We start from the raw sequence: 24,008 nt of genomic DNA, 5'->3' as shown, positions 1-24,008 counted from the left end.
CCTTGCTGCTTTGGAACAAGTAATTTTATTAGCATCCCACCCCTGATGTATGCCTGTGAGCCACTGTTGTATACTAAAACTAAACCTCATTTCTTCATGCAAAGTGAAAAAGCCAGTGTGCTATCACTATCTCCCCGCTGCCCTGTGGCCTATAACATCCCCCCAGGGTGTCCTACGACTCCAGGTCCAATATTTTAGAAACCATGCTTGCTGCTACAGTAATACATGTAGACTTCCACGCATGTGGTCAGGGATGGGTCTTAGTACTGAGAAGGTGCAAGAAGGATGTGAACCTGTTCTTCCAGGAGCAGGCTGAAAAAATATCATTTTAAACTGGGATGGGGGCTGGGAAATGTTATAGCCCAGACATCAAAAGGTACAGAAACACACCGCTTAGGGGAATGAGAGACCCCTTTTCAGGAAAGAGAAAAGGCATCAGGGGAGAATGCTGTGCAAATTGTTTCCCCCAAATCCATGTATCCAATCCAATACACACACATTTTTTTTACCCCTTTATTTCCTGGGAGATCAAAAGACAATAAACAGCCTCATTTCACAATAACTTATATAAATTAGTAGAGGAGCAAAAGACATCTTAATGTTTTTTTTTTAAAAAACAAACAAACCCAAATTCTTTTTTTTTTTTTAAAAAAGGACAACGTAAGGAAGACTCGTAAGGAAAGGGGCCTGTACACAGCAAAATAGCACCATCTGGGGAACCCCGTGGGGCTCCTTTAGAAACAGGGAAAGGAAAGAAGAGGGGGCCTGAACGTGTGGAAACTAAAACAGCAACATTAGAAACTTAACATTTAAATGGGGGGATACAAGGAAGGGATGGGGAGTGAGGAACCCAGCTAGCCATTCCTGAAACCCACAGAAGTGTTAAGTCCCACGCATGTGAGGTTCTGGATAAGAAGTGTCCTGCCAAGTTGGTTCCAGTGGGGAAGAAGGGCTGTGGGAGCTACTTCATGAAAGAGAAGGAGGTAGAAGCACTACCCTGCCAATCCCTGCGCTCGCTTCCCCCCCCCCCCTCAAATAATCTTGTTTGGTACACTGCAGCAGTCACGTGTAACTGAGTGAGGAGCCCTATGCCTCTTCCTGGGTGGTGAGAAATACTGGATTTGGCAAAGTTGCACATGCTCTCCAAGTGATGAAAGGCAGAGAAGGAAATATGAGGTAAAAGGGGCAGCTTCTTAGGCGCAAAGAGGGGCGCTTAAGAGGCCCAGGCAGCACCATCGCTCAGCAACCTTCACCTGCAAAATGGGGGCCAAGGGGGTGAGAATATTGCACTGGTGCAAGCTCTGCACAGGCGACCCACACCTTTGCAATGACCTACCCCTTCAAGAGAACACCCTCTGCTCCAGTCTTTGCCAACCTGGGGGCCTGCTAGACGCTTTGAACCACAACGCCCACCAACCCCAGCCACAGGGAAGGGATGATGGGAGTTGTGTTCCAAAGCGCCTAGAGGGCACCTGGTTGGCAAACATACTCTACTCAGAACACCTCAACTCCAGGCCAGATTTTTCTAGCGTACCTTGGATCCAACGCCTCTCACAGTGAATTTATGAGCCGAATAAAGCGGCCAAGGGTTCAAGCAAAATAAGACAGATCCCACCCCCATCTCCCGTGCTTCAACCAAAGGGTCGCCATTTTAGATGCGCAGGACCCCGGACCCCCACCCCCCATAAGCTAAGCGGGCCTAATGGCGTTCGGCAAGAGTCTATGTGCATGACCACCACGCTGCATTACCTCCTTGGACCCCTTTCTTCTCTTGGGCAGAGAAGCCTCCTGGTGTCATGGTTTTCACGGTCCCATTTCATTCTTTTGGGGAGGGGGGCAGGTGGGGGGCGCTGGGTGTGGAAGACGCATCGCCGTGCTCTGGTGCAGGGCCAAGATTTGGTTTGGGAGAATCAAGCAGGTTCCCATGGGCAAGCGTGTGGCCCTCCGAAGCAGCACGTGGCGGTGTCACGTTGAGAAACCCGTGCCCCGTTCCACCCCCTCCCGCCACGCTCAACCCTGGCTGCCGCAGGAGGACAAGCTGTCATAAAGAGAGTCGCTCAGGGACTCGGAGTTCTCCAGGCCCGGCTGCCCTTCTGGGCCCATATCCCTGGAACGGGCCTCCGTGCTGCCCTCCTCGCCCACGTCGGATGCGCTGGGGGTGCGGCTGCTGCTGGTGCTGAAGGCCGGCGAGGCCTGAGGCCCATCCGACGAGGCCCTTCTCCTCTCGACAACGCTGCAAGCAGAGCCCTGCGGATACAGAGAGCAGCAAGGCTGCTTAGGAGCTGAGGAACATACCAATGGATGGCGGGGGTGGAAGTGGACTGGAACAGAAGCACCAAATGTCCGGCACATTGAAAGCTCCATCTGCAAGCCAGAGCTAGAGCGAGGCATGGCCTAAACAAGCTAGGGAGAAGATTTGTCCTCCAGATCTTGCTGAACTACAAGTCCCATCAGCCCCAGCAAGCACAGCCGCTGGCTAGGAATGGTGGGAGTTGCAGTCCAGTAACGTCTGGAGGGAGAAAAGATCCCCACCCCTGGCCTGAGCCTTGGTTTCCCCCCAGTCACCCCACCCTCACTTACCATTGCAGAACCATGAAGGCCCTCCAGGCCGTGAGGGGAGCAGAGGAAGGGGTCGGTGCCGGCGGATGCTTTGGCATTGGGGAAAGTCCAGTTCTTGCTCTGCTGGGCGTGCCGTGGTTTGCTGGGTTCGTTGCAAAGGTCTGAGAGGGGAAAGCAGAGGTGCAATTCATTAGGGTGGGTGGGGGAAGCCAAATTCCCCATTGCTTTTGAAGAGCCCAGCAGGGAAGTTGCACGAGTCCAGACAAATAAGTGTCAGAGAGATTGCTCACCTGCATCTCTCCCCACAAGCTGTATTTGGGCCCACAGGACAGAACAATTCATTATTATTCTCACCATCACCATCACCATTTCTATACTAGTTTAAATTTAAAAGAAAAAATCTCAAAGCTGTTTACAAGACATTAAAACATGAAATAAAACAATTCAGAATTAATGGTTGTCCCCCTTCCTGTTGCGCACCACCTTCTGGGCGATACAAACCTCCTGGGCAGCGATCCCTGCGATCCCGGTGCCTGGGGGGTGGCTCAGCACTGGCTAAGACGCCGTGGAAAGCTGGCATGCTTTGGTGCTTGCTGGGGCCCAGCAGGTCCTCTGCGCTGGGCACCTCCCTCTCCAGCGTCCGGGCCTTGCGGGGAACCCGGGTGACGGGCGGAGGGCCCCTGGCCGGGAAAGGGCCGGCTGACGGAGGGTCGAGTCGGGGCCTGGGTTTAGGCACGCTCTTGCAGGGCATCCCGATGCAGTAGTCCGGCGGCGGAAAGGTGCCAATGCCACTGTCCAGAGTCCGAGTCAGGGAGCTGCACACTGTGGATCATGGATCAAGAGGTGGAGTCAGAATCCACATCAAAGGATTCCCTGTCATTCTGCCCCTTTCTACTCCAAACAGCTTATATATTGAAAGCTCCAGGTTGCAAGTTTGATCCCCGAATGGGACATAGGGTGCCTTTCCAATTCTACAATTCTATGATTCTGCAAATCTTAGTTTAAGGTCTCCTTTAAAAAAGATAGGAGTTCCTGAAACCTCCCCTCCTGTCTTCTCCCCTCTCCAGCATTCTTGAGCCAACCGTTTGTCTGCTTCGGACCTCATAGATCTTCCTTTCTGCTAGAATTAGCCATAAAATCCCGGGAACACATATTCCAACCGCATTCAAACCAACAGTTATCTGTTTTAACGCAGCCTTGATTCAGTGCTATTCCCTTCTTAAATCAGAATTAGAAGCAAACAGGAGTACTTGCTCTTTGAAATTCATTTTTTTAAAAAAAATAAAATTAAACCACTTTTCGTCACAAATCCAAAGCCTAATATACATTTTTAAAAGTTAAGCTCCGAATGTAAGAACTAGATTTATGTGGGCACTGTGAGTGAGAGGGAGAAGTTCCAGGAGGGAACAGGATTAACATTGGTTAAGAAAGTGAAATATCTAGGGGTTAATATGACTGCTAAGAATGTGAACTTGTTTAAGGATAATTATGAGAAATGTTGGACTGAAGTGAAAAAGGATTTAGAAATATGGACAAATTTGAAGTTATCATTGCTAGGCCAAATTGCTGTGATAAAAATGAATGTATTGCCAAGGATGTTGTTTTTGTTTCAAACATTGCAAATTATAGACAAGATGGATTGTTTCAAGAAGTGGCAGAGAGATATTTCCAGATTTGTCTGGCAGGGCAAGAAGCCACAAATAAAATTTAAGATATTAACTGACGCTAAAGAAAGAGGTGGATTTGCCCTGCCAGACCTTAAACCTTACTATGAATCAGCTGCTTTTTGCTGGCTGAGAGAATGGCTGCTTCTTGAAAATACCCATGTGTTGGATTTAGGTTTCAACAACGTATTTGGTTGGCATGCATATTTGTGGTATGATAAAGTAAAAGCACATAAAGCGTTTAAAAACCATATTGTTAGAAAAGCACTGATTAATGTTTGGATAAGAAATAAGGATTTGTTAGAAAATAAAACCCCAAGATGGTTGTCACCAATGGAAGCGAAGGCACAGAAAAAACTCAATATGGAGGCCAAATGGCCGAAATATTGGGAGATTTTGGAACAAGATGGAGACAAAGTAAAACTGCAGAGTTTTGAAAAATTAAAAAATAAAGTGCGAGATTGGCTCCATTATTACCAAATAATGGAGGCATATAATTTGGACAAAAAAGTTGGCTTCCAGGTGGAAAAATCAAAATTGGAAACAGAATTGTTAGATCCCAAAATTAAGAATTTGTCAAGAATGTATAACTTGCTGTTGAAATAGAACACTCAAGATGAAACGGTGAAATCTCCTATGAGTAAATGGGCACAAGATGTTGGATATAACATTATGATGGCTGACTGGGAACAGTTATGGACTACAGGTATGAAATTTACGGCATGTAATGCTTTAAGAGAAAATGTAATGAAAATGATTTACAGGTGGTACACGACATCAGTTAAGCTTGCAAAAATTTACCATTTGCCCGAAAATAAATGTTGGAAATGTAATAAGACTGAAGGTACATTCTTTCACCTTTGGTGGACATGCCCAAGGATTAAGACATTCTGGGAGATGATTTACAATGAAATGAAAAAGGTATTTAAATATACCTTCCTGAAGAAACCAGAGGCCTTTCTCCTGGGCATGGTCGGCCAATTGGTGCCAAAGAAAGATAGAACTTTCTTTATGTATGCAATAACAGCAGCAAGAATACTCATCGCGAAGTATTGGAAGACACAAGATTTACCCACCCAGGAAGAATGGCAGATGAACTTGATAGACTATATGGAACTGGCGGAAATGACTGGCAGAATCCGAGATCAGGGAGGAGAGTTGGTGGAAGAAGATTGGAAAAAATTTAAAGATTATTTACAGAAATATTGTAAAATTAATGAATGTTAGAAAAATGATGGAATGAAGTTAAATGGCTTTAGCAGAAATGTTATAAGGAAATAGGTACAGATAGATTGTTAATGTATTAAAGGGGGGGGAAACAAGGTTAGAATATGTTAAGACAAATTACAGGACAGAAGATAGAGAAAGATGGAAAGGAATTGCTGAAACAGGTAATTGAAGTGGAATACAAAAAGGGAGGTGAGAGGAGGTCGCTGAAACAAGTGATTGAAAGACAAGATTTTGAAATTATTGGATGTGTTTTTAATTGTTTTGTTAATTTAATGTTTTATGTAGTGTTTTTGTTTTTGTAATGTATTGTATTGTTTAATTCTTTTTCTTTTTTATCTTTTCTTTTTGTAACTTTTAAACTGTCAATAAATATTATTTTTTTAAAAAATAGATTTATGTGGGCACAATTCTATTAACAGTAGGCTCAAATCTACAAAGCAGATTTTCTCATGGGAAAGTTACTGGAGACAGGCCCACCAGATCTCCCGCAGGAGGTTTCTCTTCGGCACAGAGAAGACATTCATTTCCACTCTAGGAAGCAATTCTTTATGCCAGTTATTTCCTGTGTACAGATGGAGCACAATTCATGGAAGCCTGCAAAGAATTATGGGAATATCCTCAAAAGGCCTCCACTGAGCTTGATTCTCCTTGTGTAAAAAAAAAAGGGGGGGCTATACTACACATTAGAGAAGAATGCAATCATTAATCATTATAGAAAGTGGATCCTTCTATATGAGAGTGTATTCTCTCATTCGGAGTGCCCATCCTGAATGGCTCTTCTCCCTCCCCATTCCACCTTGCTCAGTTAAAAGCAGCACAGAATAGTAGTCTGTGTGCACCTTCTAATGAAGGTGCCCACCTGCCACACTTTGTCCCCTCTGCCGGTGACATCCCATAAAGCTCACCTGCAAAGTGCTGGGAGGTCACGGACTCAGCCAGGCTGTCATCGGATGGGATCTCCTCTTGCAAAGTTGCATCACGAAGCTAGAGGGAAACAGAGAGGTTGCTGGTGAGCAGGACTCAGATACTCAGGCGTTGGAGTGAAACCATTTGCAGCGCAGAGAGCTTTTGCGCTTTGCCTGCACCTTGGAAAACGCAGCTCTTGGGAACCGAAGTTTCTGGGGCCTTTGGACTCGGAAGAAGTGTGAAACAAGATCGGGAATACTTTATGGGCCCTATGTTTAATTATGGAAATCTGGCAGACTTGATAAGAAGGAATATGACCATCGTTGGGTTGGAGCTCCCCCGAGAACTGTTTCTTAATATTAAAGATTATCAAGAAGATCGGCAGATGGGACATGAAAAAGACTTAAGAGCCTCGGATTTGAGATCTCCAGGTTGATGGACTGTTGTAAGCTGGAACTGTTGGCAGGGGCCGAGACCAGGGAGGGGAGACGGTGAAAGAAAATTGGGAATTTAAAGTGTATATATTGAGAATTTTTTAAAAAAATGCTTTTAATGAGAGATGGAGAAATTGTGGAATGGAATTTTTATGACCCTAGGGGAAATGTCTTAAGAGAATAGGCTTAAATATATCAGTTTTAATGAGAAATAAGATTAAATAAAGTAAAAGTGGATGGCTAATTCGTGAAAGAGAGAATGGAAAATTACAGTATATTAAGATAAATTATTAGGATAAAAATAAAGATGGATTTGCTGAAATATCTATTTGAACTAGAAAACAAAGAGGGGAGGTGTGAGGAGGTCAAGGAAATAAGCCATAGAAAAAAAATTATGTAAAGGTTTAACTTGTTTTTTTCTGTTTTGATTGTATGTATTTTCTAATTATTATTTTTTCCTTTTTATCTGTTTTTGGTTTTTTTGCTTTTTTGCATTTTTTCTTGGAAATGTCTTGTTTTTTTGGTATTGTGTATTGTGTTTTTTATGTTGTAATGTTTTAAAACCTGAATAAATATTATTCAAAAAAAAGAAAAAAAAGGAAAAGGCAGCTCTTGTGTCAACCCCTCACCACTTTGAGGGGGGAGAGGAGGAGGTACTGCACAGAACGACGCTGATGTCACAAGCAGGTCTTTATAAGGGGGCTCTTTTTAAGAACTGTACATTTTGACGGCAGCTGCCACGGTGCAGAAGTAGCTGGTTAAAAAACAACAACACAGAGGCAGCCTGAGTCCGAAGGGGGAAATGCAGCCTTTACAGCCGCAGCTGTCTCTGTAGCAGCGACTCTCAAGTAACCCTCGCGTGCGAGGAGAGTGCAATACCCAAGCCGCTTGGGGTTGGTATCGCTCCAGCAGCGGCGGGGGCTGGGCAGGAGTGTTGGGCTCTATTTGTCCTTAGTCCCTGGCCCTGCCCCCGGAGAGGGCCCCCGCACGCACCCACCACAGGCGGTATGGAGACACGCTCCGCCACTGCCAGGACAGGAGGACTCTGGGAGTCACGACTGGCTCACCTTGGCAGGGGCTTCCTGGCAGGCATGGAGGTGGCCAACGATGCCATTGCGTGGAGGCCGGATGAGGCGGGCATCTTTGGCATCATGCAGGCCTCTGTGCAGGCCCTGCAGCTCGTTCTTCTGCTCCAGGTGAGTCTCAAACGGCGCCTCTTTGCCATCCACCCTGCCACAGAGCAGGTGAGAGGGGAGAAAGATGAAGGCCGACCCCATATTCTCCCTGAAGCACCTCATTTCCCTGAGCCCCTGCAGGCCAGAAATGTCTGTCTCCTTGAGAGAGTTCTATAGCCCAGCAAAACGCACCAGGGTCTCATTTGCCCCGTTTTTTATACCTGCTTTTCCACCCAAGATTTGAAATCAAAATTTCAGAGACCTCACTGCATACACAGCCAGACTAGTTTCCCCCAGGAACAGCCTCTTCTGCCGTTAAACCTCCACTTTTCAATGGGGTTGCCTACAAAGGGTGGCTATATCACACAAATGTGGAAATTGGAATTTGGTTCAGTTTTTAAAAATAAATACGAAGAAGCAAGTTTCTGGCCCTTGAGACTGCAAGAGAGGATTGGAGGTGTTGCCTTGTGCACCATCAGAACCTAGGGGGAAAGCTGGGCATGGATTTCAGTTATGCTGCACACCGTAACAGCTCTCAGATCCAGAAATTAAATGAAATACGCAGTAATGCAAATCTCTCCTTTCCTCAATGTCAGGTCACAGAAAAACTTGGTTTGGTACAGAACATTTGATTACCTTGGTACAGATTTTGCACAGATAGAGATTTTTAATACATTAGAATCAATAGTCCTGTGTTCTTAGCCAGCCACATAAACGTTTCATAAAATGGCAAGATTTCAGTGGCCAATCAGATGCCCCTGAAAAATCCACAAGTGGCACGTGCTGTTCTTTCCCAGTGACTGCATTTGTGCATCCAGGTTGACCTCTCATCCTGGAGGTGGCTTGTAGCCATCATAGCTAGTAAACACCAATGGTCTTTCCCTCTACAAATCTTTCTAATCCCCCTTTAAACTGCTGGCCATCAGCACCTCTTAGAGCAGTGCATTCCAGTTTAACATTGCACTGCCATTTGTTTGTCCTAAACCTTCCAACATTCAACTTCACCGGATGACTCCAGGTCCTAGAATTACGACAGGGATGGAAACCTCTCTATCCAACTTCTCCACACCATGCATAATTGAGTCCTTTCTCCAAATTAAAAAGTCCCAAATGAATTAACTTTTCCTTATAAGGAGGCTGCTCCAGCATCCTGGATGTCCTTTTATGTCCCTTTTCCAGCTCCACACTGTCTTTTTTTGAGATGCAGCAATAAGGACTGTACACAGTATTCCATGCATGAAGACATTACTATATTGGGAGTTTTATTTTCCGCTCCATTCCTAATGATCAGCTGCTGCACCCTGAGTTGACGTCTTCCTCAGGCTGTAAAGCACAACTCCCAAGATCCCTTTCCTCGTTAGTCACTGCCAGTTTAGACTCCCACAAACAGATATGTGAAGTTTGAAATTTTTGCATCACTTTACACTTACAGGCAACCCCCGATCTCGGGGGGAGCATGCATTCAGGGTCACTGTGTATGCTGGCAATGTGCAGAAACCTGTCACGCCCCTATTCCATCCTCTTCCAGGTCCAAAAATGGCCAGTGTGTGCACAATTCTTTGAACAAGTGCAAACAGGTTGCCTGTACTTACTTTGAACCTCAGCTGTCATTAAAGTTTGAGAGATAACTCAGGAGTTTTTTGCAATTCCTTTTTATTTCTACCACTCTGAACAACTGGGTGTCATCAGCACACTTGAGCACCTCACTGCTCACCCCCAACTCTTGGGTAATTTATGAACGAGACAAAAAGCACCAGTCCCAATACAGATCCTTGGGGGATCCTAAGAAACACCATTTGCTGCGAATCGTAGGTGGGCAGTGTGTTGCTCACCCTTGTCTAGCCTGCAGGCTTCCCACAGGCTGGCCAATGTGAAAAAAGGATGCTAAACTAGATTTACCTTTGGCCTGATCCAACAAGTTCTTCCTGTGTTCTTCTCCAACTTCTTACATCCCTCCACTAAGAGTAACTGTCCTCCTCTTGGCATCCTGTTCTTTTAACTAGTTATCCCCAAAACAGATTCTACTTCAGGAAGTGGCATGCTTTCTTTCGCTGGAAGTATTTAAGCAGATGCTAAGCAGTTGTCCACCAGGGATATTTTAGTTGCATTGTGCACTGCAGATGCTGCACTGAGCAGGGCCCTGGACTAAATGACTGCTAAGGTCCCTTCAAAGTCTATGAATCTATGGAAAGAGGACCTTCTCTCCTAACCCATTACTGATCGGTTTACTCAGAAGCCGTGGGGGAGGCTTTGACAAAAGGTTTTCAAAAGCCCAAGTATACCGTGATTACCAGATCACCTCTATCCCCATGCTGACTGGCACTCTCAAGGACTCTAAGAAGCTTGTGAGATAGGAGTTACTTTTGCAGAAGCCATGCTGATTCTTCCTCAGCAAGACTCTTTCTTCGATGCTGATAACTCTCACAGGAACCCGGCTTCAGCTGCGTCACCTACCTGTTGAGCAGCTGCTGCATGAAGTTCTCGGCAGTCACCTCCTGATACATCAGCGTCAGCTGACTGTGGCCGGTGTCGCAGGCATGGGGCCGGGGCTTGTCCAAGGCCAACCCGTTGATGTAGGCCTTCTCTTCCTCTAGGGCTTTGCGCAGGTCCTCCGCCTTCTCCATGAGTTTGGAAATGTTTAGGCTCTCAGCCTCCAGCCTGCGGGAGACCATCTTGCCCTCCTTGACTTTGGGGGCCTCAGGCCTGCGGCTGAGGGCAGGGAGCTTGCTCTTGCGCAGACCAAACCAGCTGGCGAGGCCGCTAGAGTTCTTCTGCTTCGCCTCACCTGCTGCCGCCCCTCCTTTGTGCCTGCGCAAAACGTTCTCCTCGATACCTTTCATCACCTTCTCCTCAATGCTGGCTGGAGGTCCAGCTTTGCTGCCCTTGACCGAGTCCAGGCAAGGCGGGTTCTTGCGCCCGACACTAGTGGGCGTCTTGGCCGGTGCCTGGCACGGCTTGGGCTCCGGGGCGGAGGCCTTGGTTGGGGATTTGGACGGCAACTTTGTCGGGCTCCCATGAGGACTCTTGGTGTTCTTCCCTGGTGGCGGGGGCTTAGGAGGGTTCCTTGCACCCGGAGTTCCCAGCAAACGGCTCTTGGAGGCGTGGTGTTCGGGGTCACTGCCACGGGAGCCGACCGAGTGGGAGGAGTAGCACCGAGGGGCTGGTTCGCCGCCATGGCAAGGCTCGTGGTGCTTGAGGCTGCTGCTTCCGGTGCCCAGCCTGGGGTGAGCCTCGCCAAAGCCCTCGGTGCGCTCACAGAGCCGGGCAGGGGCCCTCCCTTTCTCAAAGCCTGGCGCCTCCTTGCCCTCCGCTCCCTTCAGCCTCCCGAGCACAGTAAGCCGTTCTTTGAAGGGCATGTTGGCTGCCTCAGGCGCCCGCTTGCTCGGCCCGTTCGCCACCTTCTTGGAACCCTCGGAGGCTCGGCGAGCAAGTGGCGGAGAGTGCCTGCTCTCAGGGCCTGGCTTTTCCCGGCCCCCGGCAAAGGGGCAGGGCTCGAGTGAGACGTCGCTGGACGGCACAGCACGGAGGGGTGCCGAGCGGCACGCGGGCGGGAGTGCTTCAGGGACATCCAGCTTGGCGTCTCGGGGGGAGTGGGCATGAGGACTGATGGCGCTGCTGAGGGACAGCTCTAAGACATTCTCGTACTCGTGGGGTTTGTGGTAGCCAAAGGGGTCAGGAGAGGTTGGCGTGACTTTGGGGGGCACCGGAACAAGGTGCCGGGCAGACTTGGGAGAAGGGTGTCCCCCAGCAATGCTGGAGTCGCTGGGGAAGGGACTGTCCGGGGAGCCCTTGCGGCTGGGCGTCGGGGAGTGGTACACCTCGTAGGTGTTGCTGCGACAAGGGATTTTGGAGCTGCGGGTCAGCTGGGGGCTGAGGCGGAGGGCAGCGGGGCTGGGAGGGGGCGGCATCTTGAGCAACTTGAGCACCTTGGAGGGGGAGGGGATGGGCGGGCCTGGGCGGGACTTGTCCTTGCCCTCGCTTGGTGCCAAGACCCCAAGGTAAGTCGGCTCCCTGCAAGCCGAGGGCGGCCCCAAGGCCTCCAGGCAAGTGACCGCCTGGATGTGCTTGTAGCTGCCCAGCTGCCCCTCCGGGGCTTCCACCAAGCCAGGCCCATTGGGCTCCCCATTGAGCAGAGCGCTGTCGCCTGCCTCCCTCAGGACGTGGTGCAGGTACGTCTCCATGTCGCCCAAGTCCAGCTTGTGCTCGGCCAGAGCGCTCAGCAGCACCTGCCCGGGGTGTCCTTTCTCTGGGGGGTCGCCTTCGCCGGCCTCGTCCGAGGAGGAGGAGGAGCTGCCCTCTCCTTTTGGAGGAGGCTGCCTAGGGACCCCTTCCCCCTGTGCCAGCAGCAGGCAGGGCCAGGCTTCGGCCGTCACCCCTTCTGGAGAGCCCCCTTGCCCAGGCTCTCTCCAAGGGGAGGGGAAAGTGAGCAGGGGGTCCATCTCCTCCAGCGAGCGAAGCACCTCCAGGATCTGGGCCTTCTTGCGCAGGAACGGGGACAGGGCTTCCAAGGACTGGGGGTTGGGCCCTGGAGTGCCAGCACACTGCTCCTCAGAAATAACCTATGGGGAGTCAGAAAGGGCAAAGTGTAAAAACCTCTAGATCATACACACAAACACACACAGTATACATGTTCCAACGATTAAATCACAAGCTTCCCACATCTACACACAGCCCCTTTGCTCCTCCCTTTGCACAAGCAAGGAGACAAGTCAGGAAGCCTCAGCTGCCCAGAGTCCCATTAGGCCCAAAGCAGGAAAAATGTGGTCAATGGCTTCCAAGCAAAGCAGGATTTGGAGGCCACCTTTAAACCATGGCTTCGCATCCTGGCATGTTTGGGAGCCTTCAAGCCACAGTTTCCCAGTTCAAATGCCATGGGAAGCTATGGCTAACCGAGTTCCTGACCTGTTTTCCTATTTGGAAAGGGATGCACACAGGTGCCTGATGCTCACGCATATCCTGGCTTGTTTGGTTGCCCAAGCCAGTCATTATCTCTGCCTGCCCAAGAACCTTTCACCTGAAGATGCCAGCAACTGAACCGGTAGCCTTCTGCACAACCAAGCATGTGCTCCACCACTGCTCTACCGTCCCTTCCCATGCAAAGAACAGTTCCAGCTCATGCCAAAGCTTCTCTATTTTTGCGGCATAAATTCAGCAAAAAAATCTGGAGGAAGCTTGAGCTATACAGAGACCGTAAGGGGAAAATGGTGTCTGTGGTGGGGCTGGAATGCTTAACCAGGCGGCCTTTTAGCCCTTACCTCCAATGCCCAATCTTGCATCTGCTGCCTTGCAGGCATATCTGAAAGCCTCAGCTTGCTCCCAGTTTTCGATGCCACCTGGGAATGATGACCCCCCAAGCCTACCAATTGGAACAGTCTCTTGCCTGTTAACAGGTGCTTCTGCCCAAAATATCCCCCAGATGGAAAAAAGACCAGCATTCTAATTTTGGGTCCACCTCAGATAATCTCTTCTTCTTCTTCTTCCCTGGGAAACTGGGCCGTGTCCAAAATTCCCATGATTCAGTGCGAGCTGTTGAGCCTGGCACCTTGAGATGTCAGCTGCATCTAAGGTACACACAGTGCCGAGCCGCACAGCAAAGCAGCAATTAATGGCTCTGGGCCCCATTCCAGGAAGCAAACACCTTCAGTCTCTAAGTTGCGGTGAAACAGGGATGCAACGGGAAGAGTACTGGGGGAGAGGGCTGGGTGCTGCAGAGGCAGCAAGGACTCTCACAGGTAATCCAGGGCAGGGGTGCTTTGCAGAACATACCTCTCTCTGCAAGATGCAGTGTCCCAAGGGCAACGAAGCGGGGAGCTTCTCCACTGTGCCTGGCTGGGAGATGGACGATGGATCCGAGAGCAAGGAAGCAGGATGGGCTGGGAGCTGGGGATAGAAGGAGCACCGTGAAGGGCAAAGGCACTGCAGCAAGGGAGGGAACTGCCACTCTAAACAGCCTCAGTAGAACTGCAGGCAGGCAGCCGAGACACACAGGCTCACAACCTCCTTCACACAGACACTCAGAAGGAAAACCACTCTCCACAAGGTGCATTTCCACTCTGCTTTGGTTAAAGCTAAGTTAAACTGTTTTTAAATTGCTATGACACACCCTAGGGCATTATGGTGAAGGGAAGGGAGTATTTTTTTATAAAAAAAAACACAAATAGATTCCACCCTCAATCGGCTTGCTTTAAAATACATTCCTGAATTCCAAAGGTGAAATGGCAAGGCAGCCAGATGAGCAAGGCTGAAAAGGCCACTGGCAAGTACTGAGTGGCATGCAGATGTATTGCTCAAGGGAGCAATAAGAACAGCCTGTTGGATCAGGCCAAAGGCCCTTCTAGCCAGCCCCCTGATCTCATAGTAGCCAGCTGGGGAAAACCCCGTAGGGTAAAGCTCATGAGATTCCATTAAGATCCCACTTTCATTCACCCACTGATGCTTCCCCTTCAGACTCCTTCTGCAGTCTCTCCCCACCCACCCAGGCTTCTTATCAGCACAATTGTCACTGGTCAGTCCCAAGAAGCGACTCTGGTTGTCTTCTAACTCAACTGTAGCTGAAACAGCGATGCCGGAAGGCAGCCCAAGTCCCTTCACCTCCAACCCCAGGAAATCCAAGATGCCCTAACACATGTTGGGTTGTGGGCTGAGAGGCACCACATGAGTAAGATGTACAAAGGCTGCACCGTTAGGAGGACCAGGCTATACATTACATAGAAAGACATGCAATATAACCATCACCCCATGGCTGTTGTTTCTATGCAAAGCAGTCTAAAACCCAAAGGACAGTGGGGATAAAAAGTAATACAGGTTTCTAAAATATAAAAATACCTAAAAATAAAGACGGGAGGGATTTAACCTTGTTCTAAGCAGATCACTCTGTCTGCGCAAGCATTTCTGCTGGCCTGGTTGAATGGTCTAAACCTCAGGATAGTTAAAATCAGAGATATAACATTGGAAAATTAGATAATAAGAATAGAAATAAGGGGATAAATTTGCTGGAAAAAATTTCAAACAGGAACGCAGGAGCGGGAGATGTGAGGGAGTCCAAAGAAGTGAAGAGATCTATGTTAAGAGATGTTATATTGTATTGTTTATTGGCATTGTAATTTAAACAAAACTGTTAATAAAAATTATTAAAAAAAAAAAAAAAGAATGGTCTAAACCTCTCCTCCCTGCCCCCATGTGCTGGCCTGGGGTTTCTTCTACACACACCCCAGTCCAATTCTGAGGTGGATATTGGGGAGAAGCACCATTGTGCCAGCAGCAGTCTTTGTGTGAGAGGGATCTGCTCTCTCAATGAAACAGTTTGAAGCATGCCAGAAAAAGAGCCATTTCTGGTTTTATGGTTCTAAGACTTCCATCACACACAACCAAGAAGCTTCCTGTTTGTGCATCCTTGCAGAGAGCAAGGCTGAGTGCCTGAGAAGAATAAGTGGGGTGGGAGACAGAGAGAGAGAGAGAGAGAGAGAAGAATGGACCCACCTGGGAGAGAGAGACAGAGGTCAGCTTCTGGTGGAAGAGATCACTCAGGGCCTGGTTTTGTCGCTCAAGGTCAAAGACCCGCTTTTTCAGCTTGATGCATTCTTCACGAAGGTCCTGAGGAAAGAGAAGGGTCAGTGGGCTTCACCCTCTAAGCTGGTGTTTGGGAGACAGCTTTACCGCTATGCCCCACATCCTGCCATCCCACCCCCTACAGACACATCCTTCAATGAATCAGCTAATAAAGCAGAATGATGTCTGGAAGATCCAGTGTAAATCTATCACTGATGCACTAGTATGGTGCCAATGGCAAATTGCAGAATGCACCTGCAAAAACAAAAACAACTTTCTTGGGGGAAACCCTAAATTGTTTACAGGATGAGATTTGCACAAGATAAGAGACTCACCTTTTGGTTTAACAGCGCCTGCACAACATGATTTGCTACCTGTAGAACAGTAAAGAACAGGTAAGAGGAGGAAACTCTTAAGGACCCTGAAACAGGCTGTAGTCGTCGTCCCCTCCGCCGCCCCCCCCCCAAAAAAAAGGAAAAGGAAAAGGGAAAGGCCCTCTTGGAAAATGAGAAAGGAAGGCAGCTGTACCTCATCAAGGCAGCGTTCGTACGTCTCTCGCTGGTTCTCATTGGCTTGTGCCAAAGCCGAATTCTCTGCCTGGGAATATAATCAGACAAGAGGTGAGCAAAAGGGCCCAGAATCCCAGCTTTCCTCTCTAGGAAGAAATGGAAGCAAAGAACATCTTGTTTCCCCAACAAATGAAACTGATTTGTTAAAATGTTACATGGGGGGGGGGGGGGAAATACGAGAGAGAGACATTGCACACACCTTTGTAAATCAACAAAAACTTCAATAAATAATAATAATAAAAAACGGCAAAGACTGTTAAAATATTCCATTCCACCTTAAGGAACAGGCATGATTGTTGTGTGTCACATGTCTGTTTACATTCCAGCACAGCTTGCTGGGAACTTGTTTGTGTATAGCTTTTGCTTAAGCTGCTTGCATTTGGACACGAAGGAGATCGGACATGTCTTCCTTTTGTCCTGCTATACGCTGAATAAACTGCTTGTAAATATGCTAAAAACAAAAACAAAACTCGTTTCCCTTTCCTCCTCTCCTTTAGCTCCCTTGCCCTACAGGGAAGTTTTTACACTGCAGCATGGCAAGACCAAGGCTTAAGCCCAGGCCTCTATGATGCAGTGTTGGCCAGCGATGTGGATGGTTTTAAAAAAGGATTAGACCATTTTGTGGCAGCTAAGGCTCTCAATGGCTACTAGCCACAATGGCTGTTCTATCCTCAGTGCTGAAGGCAGAGGTATGCCTCTGAAGACCAGTTGCTAGGAGGAAAGCGCTGGTACACTCCTGCCCTGCTTGTGGGATTCCCATAGGGACATAGGGTTGGCCACTGTGAGAACAAGACGCTGGACAGATGGAACTTTGGCCTGATCCACCAGTGATCTTCTTGCATACTTAAGAACACAGAAGGGTCAAAAGCAACAGCTTCAGTAGGCAGGCAGCCTTCAGAAACAAGAGCAGTGAGTCCTTCCACTCTCTCAGCTTGTTGCCCACTGTCCCATAAGTGGACCCACATCACAATCTGCTCATGCAAAGGGCTCCTACACACTGGAAGGAGGCAGAAGAAGAACTGCATATGGCTCTACTCGCTTGCTCGAGTCACCTGCAAGCCTGCCCCTGCACTCTCTGTGCACACTGGGGTCTAAATTCCATCAGAGTGATCTTTTGACACTTGGGAGAAGATGCTTCTGCCTCAAAGCCAGGGGACAGGAGCTATTCCATTTCTGCCATACAAAAATATGCCAGTAAAGGCAAGTCAAACATTCCTTTTTTTAAATGGACAGTGTTACATGACTAAATGGACAAAATAAATGTGTCTCCAGAGATTGTGGAACACAGCACTAGCAGAGACAACTAGCACCATCCAGAAGTGGTTGGACTCCAACTCCCATCAGCCCCAACCAGTACAGCCAATGGTCAGGCATGATGGGAGTTGCTGTCTATCAACCTTTTGAAGGCACCACATTGACTAACCCTAGTTTAACTCAATCCAGATCCTGGCTGGGGGGGGGGGGGCTGCCGACACAGGAAAACTTTGTAGAAATTTTATTTCCCTTCATAATCTTTCATAAATGGAGGTAAGTGAATGGACCACCAAATGTTATTCCTATCTGGAATGTGATGTACTAATGAGCCCAGTTTTGCACAAAAAGAAACAAGGCAGGTTCATTATCCCAATTGTTTGCCACCCCACTTTGTTAACTGCTATGGAAGAATATTTACAATGAAATCTATTGTGTTATAAAAAACCAGATTCACAGTAGCCGTTTTGGATCTAGGTTTTTGTGAGCCTACTCCAACCTCCTTCCCTGGAAGCCTGCCCCCTTCCGCAGCAAAACGGAATGTCACTCACATCACTTCCAAAATCTTAAATATAACCTTCTAGTCACTGGCAGAAGCCTCGGAGGGCCAATGAGGCATCAGTGGGTCCAGGGCAGCTCCCCAGCCAAGTGAAACAGCTGCTATTTTGGTCCCTCGCCAAAGGAAAAACCACCCCACTCACAAAAAGTGTGTGTGTGGGGGGGATTCTTAGGGTCTTAAGCCATTACCTGTGTCACTCCTTGTGCCTAAACTCTTCTGGGGAGATAACTAAGGAACGTACCTCCAGCTCCCGGAGCCTCTGAAGCAGCTCCTGGGTTGTCATGGGCTCACTGCTGCCTCCTTCTGGCTTCATCTCTCCCTGTAGCTTGGCTTCAGACATCATTTCCTTTGGAGAAAAAGGGCAGAGACCTCTCTCCCCAGGGGCAGCAGACTGCTGAAGTGCCAATAATCATGCTCCTTGCCACAGACAGAGGAGCGCCAGCAAATCCTGGGTGGAAGAGGGTGAAAAACCATCAGCAAGAAGCCACTCTTACAATTACAATTAATCCAGACTGGTGACTGAGAACGGCAGCCAAGACCTACATTGGCTGCCAGTACATTTCCGAGCACAATTCAAAGTGTTGGTGCTGACCTTTAAAGCCCTAAACAGCCTTGGTCCAGTATACCTGAAGGAGCGTCTCCACCCCCATCATTCTGCCCAGACACTGAGGTCCAGCTCCAATGGCCTTCTGGCGGTTCCCTCCCTGTGAGAAGTGAGCTTACAGGGAACTAGGCAGAGGGCCTTCTCGGTGGTGGCTCCCGCCCTGTGGAATGCCCTCCCATCAGATGTCAAAGGAATAAACAATATCTGATTTTTAGAAGACATCTGAAGGCAGCCCTGTTTAGGGAAGTTTTTTTAATGACTGATGTTTTAATGTATTTTTAATCTCCTGTTGGAAGCTGCCCAGAGTGGCTGGGGAAACCCAGCCAGATGGGCGGAGTGTAAGTAATAAATTTATTATTATTATTATTATTACTACAGAAACAGCATTTGGTGATGAAAGCGAGGCTGCAAGCTTTTCTTCCCCCTTTCAGAGCTGGATGGGCACAATAAGTGCATCGCACATGGTGGGGGAAGCTGCATCTGTTGGGTTTCTGCCTGCCACAATTTCTGTTGTGCGGCTGTTATTGAGGGGCAGAGCAGAGGGTAGCAGATTTGTTCAGACTGTAACTACGGTTCAGCCTGGCCTTCGTAAGAGCTCAGCTTTGTACGCAGTGTCCCAAGCAGGCAGCTCACATGGCAAAGCCTGTCCTAAATGGCCGATCTCTCCTCCCAACCCAGTGTCTTCAGATTCAGGTGCAGGGAGAGTTGCACAATCTTATCCCTGTGCATGACTTCAGGATGTAAGAACTGGGGAAAGACAGCAGACGGACAATGGCCTGGTCCCTTCTTAACACTAAGCCAAACCATGGCTTAGCATAAATGCATGAGCATGCAGGCTCCAGCAGCACAGAGAACTCAGCCGCTTTGCTTTCTCTGGTCCCGATGTGAACGAAGCTGTGGTTTGGCTTTGCATGTTGTCTACACCTGGGCTTGCGTTTTATTCCCACCAGACAATCCACAAGGTGTAAGCAAATATTACAGCTCATGGTTTGCAGGGTCTGGAATGAGACAAGCCACATGTCCTGGTTTGGTAACATGGCTTAACTCACAGCAGCACAGGAGGAGAACAAAGCAATCACAATCTTCTCTCTGGAAGTCTGCACGTTCGCTCTAAGCCACAGTTTGGCTTAGCGTTAAGTACAAACCGAGCCATTCTGACCCATTTTATTCGGCTGGGAATGTGGTGTTATCAACCTCCCTCTGAATGACTATTAAGCCGTTTCTCCAATATTGATTTTTTCCCCTCTCTTTTTTTTGCATTTCTCCATTTTCTACAATTCAAAAATTATAATAAAGCTACACTGAACTGGAATAAATCTTCTGGACTAAAAGAGTGCCTTTCTCATTGAATAAATCTTAGGTGTCAAGTCTCTGCCAGAGACTTTGATGGGCTGCTGCCAATCAAAGGAGATTGTACTGGGCTCAGCAGACTAATGGTCTGCCTTGGAGTAAGGCCGTTTCATAGGTTCTTAGCACCACCTGGGAGAGAATAAACAGTCTCAAGCTGGTGCTGCATTTACACCAGGGGTGGGGGAAGCTGTGACCTTTCAGAGGTTGTTGAACTCCCAACTCCCACCAGTCCCAGCCAAGGGGATAGAGCCCAACAACACACAGCTTAGTTGGTAGAGCACGAAACTCTTGGGGTTGTGGGCTCATGCCCCACATTGGGCAAAAGATTCATGAATTGCAAGGACTTGGAAGAGATGACCCTATATTTCTATGATTCTAACTTCGGGATGTGGGTGGCGCTGTGGGTTAAACCACAGAGCCTAGGACTTGCCGATCAGAAGGTTGGCGGTTCGAATCCCCGCAATGACGGAGTGAGCTCCCGTTGCTCGGTCCCTGCTCCTGCCAACCTAGCAGTTGGAAAGCACGTCAAAGTGCAAGTAGATAAATAGGTACCTCTCTGGCGGGAAGGTAAACGGTGTTTCCGTGCACTGCTATGGTTCACCAGAAGCGGCTTAGTCATGCTGGCCACATGACCCGGAAGCTGTCTGCGGACAAACACCGGCTCCCTTGGCCTATAGAGCGAAATGAGCGTGCAAACCCAGAGTCGGTGGCAGAATTCAGCAGAAGGCACATCTGACCACAAGCAAACGCTCCCTAATGGAATGGGTCTCACGATCATTCATTCTCCGGGGAAGTGGGAGTGCTTCAGTCTGGATTTTGCACCTCAGACACCAAAAGTATCTTTGGCTGACCACGTGTCCGTCGGTCTTTTACCTTTCTCAAAGGACCCAGAGGTAGACACTGTGGATAACTGGATCTCCAGGCCTTCCTTAGTCGTTCCTACCTGAAAGAGAAGTGAAGCCAAGTTGCTTGGGTTACTGCCTGAGGCAGACCCGGAAGCTGCAGCTAGTGCAAAAGGCAGCAGCTCGACTGCTCACTGGGGAGGAAAATCACCATCACATCATGCCACTGCTGAAGGAATTGCCTGGCTGCCGATTAGCGACCAGGCTAGGTTCAAGGTTGCAGTACTGGTGTACAAAGCCCTACACAGACTGGGACCAGGACACCCAAAAGATCGCCTCACCCCCTAGATACCCAACTGATTGCTGTGTTCTGCAGGAGGACTGGGCCTGTAGTGTGCTGCCACTTACCCTGTGGAACTCACTCCCACTGCATATCAGACAGTTGCCTTTTCTATTGGTTTTTTGGCACCTGCCAAAGATGTTCCTCTTTCAACAAGCCTTCAAAAATCTTTATCCCAGTTGATACCTGCCGTGGATATGAACTTATTTCATGGATGTGTTGTAGTTTTAAACTGCTTTTATATTTTTAGGGTTGGTTTTTAAAAATTGTTTTTATACACATTTGTTTTTAACATATATGTTTCATTTATGTCATTATATTGTAAATCACTTTGAGATGTCTGAAAGGAAGAGATTCAAAAATCAATGAAGGGATTAATTAACAGATTTACAAAAAACGACATATGCCACCCTCCCCCCTAGAAATTTTGTGGTGCGTTTTAAACCAGGACTAGGGAGCCTGTGGCCCTCCAGTCACTGGTGGACTCAAGAATGATGGAGTTGTGGTGGTCAGTCCATTCCCAGAGAGTCATCCATTCCCCTTCCTTGCTCTATCTAGAGCAATTCAAGAGTGACTTTGAGCCACAATAGCCAACTAGGGCTATAGCCTTATAAGCCCACTCAACAATTTTGATCTGCAGATCTGGCATTTTACAAGTGCCACATAATGTTCTTTCCACACTTCCAAGGAATCAGCCATTCCGTATGGCAGCCCCTGCACTTCGGAACCCCCTGTCCATTGAAATTAGGCAGGCATATTTGCTGTACTGTTTTGAGAGCCAGCTAAGAACTTTTTTGTTCAAGCAAGCCTATCCAGGCATGTAAATTTTGACATGCATTTTAGTAAGTTATTTTATTTTATAATTTGCATTTAAATTGATTTGATTTTAAATAATTTGATTTTATTTTTCAAAATTTCAGGCTAGCTTGTTTTTAGTATCTGATTTATCAGTACATTGTACATTTTATGCAACCCACTTTCAGGTTTTGACAAGAGCAGTATATAAATTCTGTTAAATAAATCAAAACACAAAAAGGGAATAGAGGCATATCAGACTCTCAGGAGAGGAAGTGGAAGGGGCAGACAGCTACAGAGAGGTATTTTTAACTCAAGGACCTCTCCAAATGCCCCCCCCCCATAACTTCCTCTTGGCCATTCTCCACTCCAGTGGTAATTTCACATTTACAAAGTGCAAAAAAGGTCCGCCCACCCACCCCTTTGAGTTTTATATATGTATTTATTTATTTAGCAGTATTTATGTGCCACTTAACATTTCAAAAATCTTGAAGCAGTGTAGAGTCTAAAAAAAGCAAGCAATATAAGCTGAAAGAAAGAGATAACCTAAAACCAGCAAAACAGCAGTATAAAAACACATAAAAGCAAATAAAATAGACACTGGCACTCAAAGGATTCAAACACTCAAAACGGGGCCTGATTCTTGTGGGTCAGGAAATGCCTGAGTTTTTAAAAGGCAAGCCTTTGTAAGGTATCTTAAGTATCTGATGGTTGCTGCTTCACGTACACCAGAGGAGCAGGGGCAACAGCAGAAAAAATGCCTGTTTATGGGGTCACTGCCCTGGGGTACTCTGTATTCTGAGAATTTCTCCAGGTGATCTAAGCGACCCTACAGGGGCAGGTGCTTTTTCAGGCAGTTGTTCACAGAACATATAACTGAAGAGTTAGAAGGAACCCTGTGGGTCATCCTAGTCAAACCCCTTGCAGGTCTTTATATGTTATAACAAGACCTTGAACATGCCCTGGTAATTGATGTCCAGATTTTATTTACTTGACAAGACTTACATCTCATTTAATCAACAAACAAATCTCTAATCGGTTTAGATAAAACAAGATTGCTTCTACACCACCACCCAAAGGATAAATTCATGAAGGACTTGTCTATCAGTTTCATCCCCCATCATCAGGTCCAGTTGACAGGCTTCCCAAAGGCATATGTTAAAGAGGCAGAATCCTGGACAAGGTAGAGCTGTGGTCTGATTCAGAGGATGTCCCCAAGAATGTCCTCCACAGCAGGGATGAGAAAGCTGTGGTCCTCTGAAAGTGCTTGAACTCCCAACTTCCATCAGCCCCAACCAGAACGGCCAAGGGGCAGAGATGGTGGAAGCTGTAACCCAACAGTAAGTGGAGGGTCAGATCCTTCATCCCTCTCTAGAGACACAGGACATGGTGCGTGTATCCACAAGGCTCCCTAACAGTCAAGAGCGGTGCAAGAAGAAACGTGCAGCAAATCTCACCATCTTCAACCTGCTCCACTATGGCCTGTTCCAACTGGCAGCAGCTCTTGGGGATCTTGGGGAAGGTGGTCTTTCACAGCCCAGCTATTTGAGCTCCCCAGAATCATCCACAACTAGACCTAACTGTCAGGGGTCCCTTTACCTTTACCTTAACTTGAAAGAAGAAGCAAGCCTAAGAACTAAGTTCTATTGCCACCACCAGTGTATAACTTTCTTAACCCCATCAGTTGGGTGTCTGGACTGGTTCTAGTACATGTTGTGGTTGTGGTGGTTTTAATTTAAAAAATCAAATCCTTCTCTTCTTTCATGAAGCTCAGAGTAGCAGACCCTACCCCCAGTTGTTAATCGGCCCAAATTTATCCAGTGAGCTGTATGGTTGAGCGGAGATCTGAACCCAGGACATTTAGCATTCTAAACCCAACACTCCAGCTGCTACACACACTCTTGTGAGTGATCCACTCCTTGTTGTCATGAGGGGTTGAAAGAAAGAAAGAAAGAAAGAAAGAATTATATTTTAATCTGGAGGGGGGACATGTGTCAACATTGTAATCAGAGAAGGGTAGGAAAGCAGAAATTCTAGTTTTCTTTTTACAGAATATAATGCATACCATGCTCACAGATTAAATATAAATATATATGAATAAGTGTGTGTATATATAATCTTCAAAATTTATCTTGTTCTATCAATCATGGCCATTTAGACTAACACAGTATCATTGCTATTA

At 47.5% G+C, this 24,008-nt stretch overlaps 1 protein-coding gene across 2 annotated transcripts in view; it reads right to left on the bottom strand.

Moving 5' to 3' along the window:
• Positions 1–618: 618 nt before the first annotated feature.
• NCKAP5L (NCK associated protein 5 like) overlaps positions 619–24,008 on the bottom strand; it is a 45,960-nt gene continuing 22,570 nt past the window's right edge. For both annotated transcript variants that reach the window (XM_079966543.1, XM_079966544.1), the window contains exons 2-13: positions 20,723–20,792; positions 18,137–18,343; positions 16,045–16,113; positions 15,852–15,890; positions 15,448–15,561; positions 13,735–13,848; positions 10,423–12,527; positions 7,861–8,023; positions 6,359–6,437; positions 3,061–3,381; positions 2,581–2,720; positions 619–2,247 (exon numbers count right to left, since the gene is read on the bottom strand). In XM_079966543.1, the coding sequence (XP_079822669.1) occupies positions 2,011–2,247; positions 2,581–2,720; positions 3,061–3,381; positions 6,359–6,437; positions 7,861–8,023; positions 10,423–12,527; positions 13,735–13,848; positions 15,448–15,561; positions 15,852–15,890; positions 16,045–16,113; positions 18,137–18,238 (3,483 nt within the window). In that variant the 5' untranslated portion in view covers positions 18,239–18,343; positions 20,723–20,792 and the 3' untranslated portion in view covers positions 619–2,010. The remainder of the gene's footprint in view (positions 2,248–2,580; positions 2,721–3,060; positions 3,382–6,358; positions 6,438–7,860; positions 8,024–10,422; positions 12,528–13,734; positions 13,849–15,447; positions 15,562–15,851; positions 15,891–16,044; positions 16,114–18,136; positions 18,344–20,722; positions 20,793–24,008) is intronic.

Source organism: Podarcis cretensis (assembly GCF_951804945.1).
Source record: "Podarcis cretensis genome assembly, chromosome: 2".
In the NCBI taxonomy this organism is placed as follows: domain Eukaryota; kingdom Metazoa; phylum Chordata; class Lepidosauria; order Squamata; family Lacertidae; genus Podarcis; species Podarcis cretensis.
This window is presented reverse-complemented; position numbering and strand designations above follow the sequence as displayed.